Source organism: Eimeria mitis, genomic scaffold, assembly GCF_000499745.2.
Source record: "Eimeria mitis Houghton genomic scaffold, Emh_scaff18, whole genome shotgun sequence".
NCBI classification, from domain to species: domain Eukaryota; phylum Apicomplexa; class Conoidasida; order Eucoccidiorida; family Eimeriidae; genus Eimeria; species Eimeria mitis.
In genome coordinates this window covers 40,834-48,065 of record NW_013570119.1, presented here as the reverse complement: position 1 = coordinate 48,065, position 7,232 = coordinate 40,834, and the positions used below count along the sequence as shown (strand labels likewise).

The window sequence follows — 7,232 nt, the reverse complement described above, 5'->3', positions numbered from 1 at the left end:
TCATGCACAGCAAAACCGGTGCAGCGGCGGATTCCTGACTATACGCTCCCAATGGGGTACACAATGAAGCTTTATGCTTTCATGTAGCTACCCATACAATCCTAAATAATCACAACATGCATATGTAAGAAGACTGCACTGCAGTGTACCACCTGGATTTCCAATTGTAACAGAAAACAGATCATTGGGACGAAACCCTTATACTGATAGAACGGTGCATTAAAGTTTCAAAGATGGCTGTTTCCACATTAATTAACTCAGTGAAAGGATACTTGCTGATACCTGAACTGTGTCTCCTTTCGTCTGGCAACGGGTGTAGGTGTCGTCAACATATTGGAGACCGTCGACTCGGGCGCCTGGCACAAATAAAATTACTTATTTTGTCTTTTCTCTTTTGCACGATTTACTACACGTTTGCAGTACGAATGCATGCGTAAAAATAAGACCGCTTTTGTTCTTAAAACGAATATACTTCGGAAGACTAGGTCATGCTTAAATTTTGTTGCTTCTCCCGATGGGATACAGGTGAGCGATGCAAGGGTCGGTCGGACGTTCGATACGTTCATTCAGGTGTTGTTCTGGCCTGTTGACTATTTGCGCCCATAATCTGCTGCTGGAGGCTCATCCCATGCACTGTAGGGCCCACTGAGGGCAACTGATGTGACAATAGCGGCTGCTGGTTTTGCCCTCGTGTGCGAAGTCCTTGGATCGCCATAACAATTTGCTGCTGTTGCGGCTGTTCTGGCTCTTCCCGTCCTGGTGTGGGATCTGCACTCGATCCTGGTGAAGCAATGGCTCGTAGCAGATGGTCTTGTGTCAGGAGGTGCTGCTGGGGGTTCTCAGCGAAGTGCTGGTGGGAAGCTTGCACGAACTGGCTTTGCGGAAGCTGGTATTGGTGCCGAAGTACGTCGGGCTGAGTGCCCGGTTGTGAAATTAGGTGTTGTGCGGCCATAACCTGTTGCTGCTGTACCAGGAACTGCTCGAGAAAAGTGTCATGAGAACGGTTTGCTTTAGATAGCTCCCGATCAGTGTCTAGACAAAGATTTCGTTGCCGCTTGAGCCCTATAGAAGCACCCCCGCTGGATCGACATGACATGATTGTCCCTCGTTGGAACTTCAGGCGCAGAGACTCCTCTACAGCCTGCATCGCCTCGGGATAAGCCTCTTCCGGGCACATATTTGGAACCATGGCCAGAACGTCCTGCTCAGCTGAAGAATAAGTGGGAATGAGCAATGCCGAGAGAAACACGAGCATAAAGTTGGCAGCCTACCGCACTTCTCCTTGGAGGCTGAGAAATTTCCAGGAGAACGCTTCAGGGAGGAAATGCACAATAAGCGGTGATCGCGATTACAAAACATTATAGTATATATGGCCAACAGAAGAACACGACACGGGCTTGTGCAGTCAAGTTTTCATGGCTCGTCCCACCAAGATAATGATTCATACAAACACTTATGCGCGTTTATGTTTAACTGTCGAGGTGAAATGCTCATATTGATTGAGGGCGAAAAACTGCAAAAGCACTTGTCAATGATGTTTTCACTAGCCAGGTGTTGCACATATGCCTGTCAGCGAGATACATACATGACAGAGGGCTGAAACGGGATTTTGCGTTTGTACCTTTGAGTTCGCTTGCCAGCGCTTCAGGAGACAGAGCTGCCCTCCACGTCTCAATCTTCTCGATAGCGCATAGCCTGCTTTTTACAAACCCATGCTTTTTAACCAGAAATCTGCGGGCCTCGCCCCTCATCTGAGCTACCCAGGCAAAATTTGCAGCTTCAAAACGAACACCATGAACGTACGGTAATTCCATAGCCCTGCGGCTGAGGCGTGCCACGCGGCTGGCTGAAAAGTCCTGCAGAAGGAAAATAGCGGTTCATTAAGCATCAATGAGAAAGACTGTCCTGCCATGGAATAACTACAAGAAAGCAATATGCTTAGGAGGAAATGCTGTTTGATCCGGTCAGGGTTCATCCACGAAATATGCAAGGAATAACTGGCGTATCTAGGCCGACACTGGATTTGCCTACACTCTTAGGGAGGATGAACTCCTGGTTATTGCTTTTGGCCAAATTAAAGGCTCCTCCAGGAGGTCCAACAAGTCCTATAGTAACTTGGGGGATTGGTGTGACGGCGCTGCTTGCTTTTCTGCTGGTATCCTTAGAACCTCGTGCTCCACCTCTCGTGCCGTCTTCTCTCGCCTCACAACCCTTCCCTTTGCTGCCCCGATCGGATGCACGCTTGGAAGAACACTGTCTCCGGCCTGCGCCAACAGCATAAACATAGCAATAAGATATTTTATAGGTTCTAACAATCAGAGCAGGAGACCCTTGATGATAATTCCGAGCATAGATAGGCCACTTGAGCTAGGCAACAGGATTTACGGCCAGCTCGCTGCAACACTGCAAGATAGACGTACAATGGGTTGCGTATTGCTGGGCCGTCTTTTTCGCCCCCTCAAACCCTAGGGTTGCAACGGAAAATGCTCTGCTTTGCTGTAGCAAACCTCGTGCACAGCAAACCACCCAGGCCCCCATCTGAGGGGAAAAGGTCACCTGGACGTTGCCTCTCTGGGCCCTACCTTGGCCAAGACCATCAGCGGGGATTACTAGTCCTAGGTCTGCTGGACTTGTGGCGCATGCGTTAGAGGAGCCGCGAGTACTGTGCACCGTCCTCGCGAATTGTAGGGTATTCTCGGGGCTCTGAGAGTGCCCGTTACTTAAAAATGCATAAGGAGATACGGGAACTCCCATCGGCTGGTTACTCGTTGTATTTGCCGCACCGTCACGAATCCATTCAAGGGGGCCGGGGGCAAGCGCTAGAGTAGCCGTTCCTCCTTCTAAAACGCCTCCTACCCCGCAGCTGCTGTTTGCAGTAAGTGATGGCCCAGCGGGTGTTTCTGTGCTGTGTTGAATCGCCCCCCCGGAACTTCCAGACAACGAAAGGGAGTTACTCAGGCCCAATGATGTCCCGCCAATGAGATTGTGCAGTCGTATGCCAATAGCAGTCCCTGTCAGGGGAGCCCACCTCAAGCCTGCGGCTGGTACTGTTGCTGCGCCTGCTGCACCTCCACAATCAGAATTCCACTGCAGCGGTAACTTCTCCTTACAGGGAGGAAGTCCGGCTGGCACACCAGGTTGATCGTTCGCTGTTGCAGTGACAAATGTCGTGGGGACTGGAGGCGGTACTGGACAGTCTGGAACTGTCGTAGGTGTACCGATGGTTGCTGCGTTGCTGCCGTTGCTTGGAGGCCCATCCACGCTGAATGCATCCACTGAAGACGAGGGAAATTCTGAAGTTCTTACTCCTGTTGGCTGGGGTCCCGCTTCGCACTCACCTGCGGAAATAAATACACAAAAATGTCCCAGTCCAGACATCCGTAGGCAAACCAGTAGAGCAGCTGAAGTTTGGGATGGTTTCCTACCTGCGGAGACAGCACCGCCGTTTGCTGTCTTTTCCCCTTGTACAGCGGACGTTGCTATTGATGGTGCCTCAACATCAACCTGGGAATTGGGAGAAGAGGAGAAGGACGAGAGAAAGGATAAGTTAGTACTGCCAAATGGCACCGATTGGCGGGTTGCCCCAGATGCCGAAGCGTGCAAACAGGCGTCTACTGGTGATAGCGCCGCCTCCGCACAGCTGTTTAAAGAAGGTTCGTCATCGTCACCATCAGATCCTCCGACGGCGGAAGACTGCAGCCCTGGAGGCCACCGCTGGAGAATCTGTTTTGCCTGACGCTGTCGATGCGGTTGCTGCTGGTGACTGTTTCGCAGCAGCAATAACTGAAGCCTGACGTGCTGCAAAGTGGCCGGCGCTTGTCTAGAAACTTCAGAAAGGGATAGAGACAAGAATGAAGAAAAAATTTGGAGGTATTCACTGAGCTCACTTAAGGAGCAAGCATCCAGGTGCTCCTCGTGGAAACATCGTTGCCCTTCCCAACTTTCTGCAGCTCCTTCGACACTACTCAAATGTGACAGTGGTGAGTCGCTTGAGCTACCGGCAAGCTGGACTGTTGCTGTTCCCCTGCGCACTGTGCACGAGACAGCAGCAGTCTCAGGTGTGTCGTCCTGAGACTCTGTCACTTCGTCTTCAGGGGATGGAGGGCGCAGCTGAGAGTTAACGTTAGGGGAGTTCCTCAATCCATTACCCTGCCTTCCAGGAGGAATCAAGGATCCTTCTTGGGCCTTGGTTTTGTAGGCTGAAGGAACATCTTGCATGTCCACAGCTGCTGAGCACTGTGCGAATTCAGCTTGGCTCCCGTTGATGAGGCCCTTTAGACAACATGAGGCAGGAGGGTGTTCCTCATTGAGGCTTACTGAGACGCCGCATCCACTACCGCTTTCACGGCGATACATTACACGATCTCTCTCCTTTTGAATGCTGGCCTCTTCTTGCACGGCAGCGCTCTCAAAATGCGTCCTCCCATACTGCTTATTGTACATTATACGGATTAGTGATCGTAGATGCCTACGCAGGGCGGTAAGAATTACAGGCATGTTTCTAGTTGGCTGTGGACCTGTCGTATGCACTAAATGCGGCCTAAGACACATAGCTGGCTGCTGCTGCTGTTTGGGATGCTGAGGCCATGAACTAAGAGCACCAGTACTTCCTCCCACAGAAATCCCAGGATGAAGAAGTGGCGGGCATCCGAGGCCAGAAAAACGGTTACCTACAGCCGCCGGAAGGGCCGATGAGGCAGCGGCAGCGCCGCCTGGGAGGATAGGTGTGTGACTATTGGTTCCGAGGAATACTGAGGAAATAAAGCATCCGACACTCCCTACAGAAGGCCCCCGTGCTTCCCCTCCAATAGAAACCATCGGCAGTCGTGGCGCGTTAGAAGTCCAGGGACGCGCTCCTGAACCTCCCAGCCCTGCTGTCCCAGAGCTTCCAAGCGGAACTGCATACGGCAAGACTGGACTTGCAGATGACACGTTGGGAGCGGGGCTGCACGGTGGTGAAGTCTCATTAGTGGTAACCGGGGGAGGGCATTGGGAGCCTTCGCTAGTGACAGCAGGGGAAACTTTCAGCTTCTGAGTAAGCGCTGTGGTATGGATTGCCAGTCGAGAGCTTTCAGAATGCCCGTGGCCAGTCGAACTAGAGTCGTGGCATCCCAACAATCCCTCATTCTGCCCACCGGGGGGGAGCGGCAGCGTCCGCTCAGGCTTTACNAGTCGTGGCATCCCAACAATCCCTCATTCTGCCCACCGGGGGGGAGCGGCAGCGTCCGCTCAGGCTTTACAGCCCTTACAAGCGAAAAGCAATTCGTGCTACTATTTCTGTCACAATTGTTACTCCCATCAGCCGCTGTTTCAGCTGGAACAGGTATTACAGTTCCCCCATTGTATTCCGCTTCACCCTCGCTCTCTGCCTTCTCCGTTTGGAGTACGTCCTCCTCGCCGGACCCTAACCCAATGGGCCCTTGGAGAAGAATTGATCCGTCTGAGGAAGGTTTTAAGTGTGAATCATCACAGCTTATCGTTGTAGAGACCTCAACTGAATGCCTCCACTGAGGAGGAGCGGTGGTAGGGCCCCACATAGAAAAAACAATAGATGACAACCGATTTGTTCCGACTGCAAACGCACAAGGGTAATACACAGTCACAGCTGAAAGTGATGGCAGGAAATTCCGGGCTGAGACTCCCTTAACGTAAGTTTGAATGGTTTGTTATTGCTTTCGAACCGGTAGAAATCTCGTCATATTTTGAGGTTGGAAGAGACAGAGAGATCCTGTTGCCTCTTTACCTCAGCTAATTCTGTGGCTCGCCGACCCTTACATGGCATTAAAAACCGCCGATACAAATTGATGAAAGGAAGAATGCATCTAGCTTACCTCTCGGTGATTTTATGGCCCGATGAGAAGTGCTTGAAAAACATCTCCCTTCATAGATGAGCTGGTGTAGGACAACGAGCGAAGAAAGTGGCAAGGTCTTCCACCGGTCGACATAAAGCTAGGATGAATTCGGCAAGCGTAAGTTTTCGCTGTTGTTGTGCTTTCAGTTTGGCGAGAAAATAGGGCCTTTGCGGCCCCGGCCTCCAGGATCGTGGCGCTCTCGTAGAGCGGATTTACATCGTGAGCAAACTTCACAGAGCACCAGGAAGACTGAAAGAGGGAAGGAATCTTCGCGGTTGGAGGCTGTGGCAGAGCAACGAGAGGCGAAATACACTCTCAGTTGAACTGTCTCCGGCTTAGTAGGTGAGTTGTCACTTCCAGCTATTCCAGGGGCCTGTGTAGGATATCTAGAGGGGTACAACAGTTGCAACCTTTTCGCAGGGCGACATTCTGGGCTTATAGTGCTCTAGAGGAGCACCTATCTGAACCAGCGTGCAGGAAAACCGTGGCTAGCTGGCCAGCTTGGGATGAGGACAGAAAATGGTAGCAAACAACTCTACAGCCAGTCTAAACAGATGAGTTGTGACAGCGAAACTCGGATGGTGAATGACGGGCTAAAGGGCCAGAAGAGGAGAAATACGATATCCCGTCCTGTTTGAACTGCCCCACGAGATTTCCTAATTTTCATAGTAGTGATCTGCCTAGTATATTTGGAAACCGTGCCAAACCCATTGCGGATTGAATAGGGTTGCGGCGATGGATGCAACGGGGTTCGTATGTCTTGCTGTTTCGTCTTCAGCAGGGCAGAACAGATAAAAGCCAGGAGGATTTCCAGCGCCGCACATGCTATTCCAACTCAAGAGTCTGTTTTTACTGCCAGCCTTATTTTTTTTGCGAACACGGGAGCACGCACAGTTTCATGTCATGTATAAAAAGTATTTCCAGACACGGGAGTCTCAAGAGGCTATATTGCACCTACACAGCGGCAACGTTATATTCCCTCCCATACCGTCAGTTTACANGTGAATATTGAACATCCGCTAACGGCGATCCTGCCGAGCTATTCCGAACAGACACTGTGAAAAATGTTTTGACGAGACAAACTTGCCTCGTGCAATAGTCGAGATTTTTCCACTACTACAAAATAACAACCATTTTCCACCATCAATGCCGGCTGTAGCTTTTTCTATAGATGCCAGCGCCAGTGTCAGTTTTCGCGTGTGCTTTATGGACGGGGCTGCGGCCCAGCCCCAGCGAGCTTCTGTGCCCCACCGTGGTCCACAAAGAGGAGGCAGCTGAGCCAAGAAAATAAGCAGCCATTGTAGTTGTAGGTTCTGGCCTACATATGCTTTGTGTGCACTTACCCATCTGTTGTTTGGCACTTATTGCATATGTCCGCAG

The 7,232-nt window shown here is 51.1% G+C and overlaps 2 protein-coding genes across 2 annotated transcripts; both read right to left on the bottom strand.

Moving 5' to 3' along the window:
- Positions 1 to 562: 562 nt before the first annotated feature.
- Positions 563 to 1,255, bottom strand: EMH_0017240 (uncharacterized protein; the record flags this gene model as incomplete). Its single annotated transcript, XM_013495886.1, has 1 exon — positions 563 to 1,255. One exon carries the CDS (start codon positions 1,253 to 1,255, stop codon positions 563 to 565), a length of 693 nt encoding a protein of 230 aa, XP_013351340.1.
- An 850-nt stretch (positions 1,256 to 2,105) lies between these two features.
- Positions 2,106 to 4,443, bottom strand: EMH_0017130 (uncharacterized protein; the record flags this gene model as incomplete). The annotated part of the gene is made up of 3 exons (XM_013495885.1): positions 2,106 to 2,264; positions 2,557 to 3,338; positions 3,426 to 4,443. 3 exons carry the CDS (start codon positions 4,441 to 4,443, stop codon positions 2,106 to 2,108), a joined length of 1,959 nt encoding a protein of 652 aa, XP_013351339.1.
- Positions 4,444 to 7,232: the final 2,789 nt, after the last annotated feature.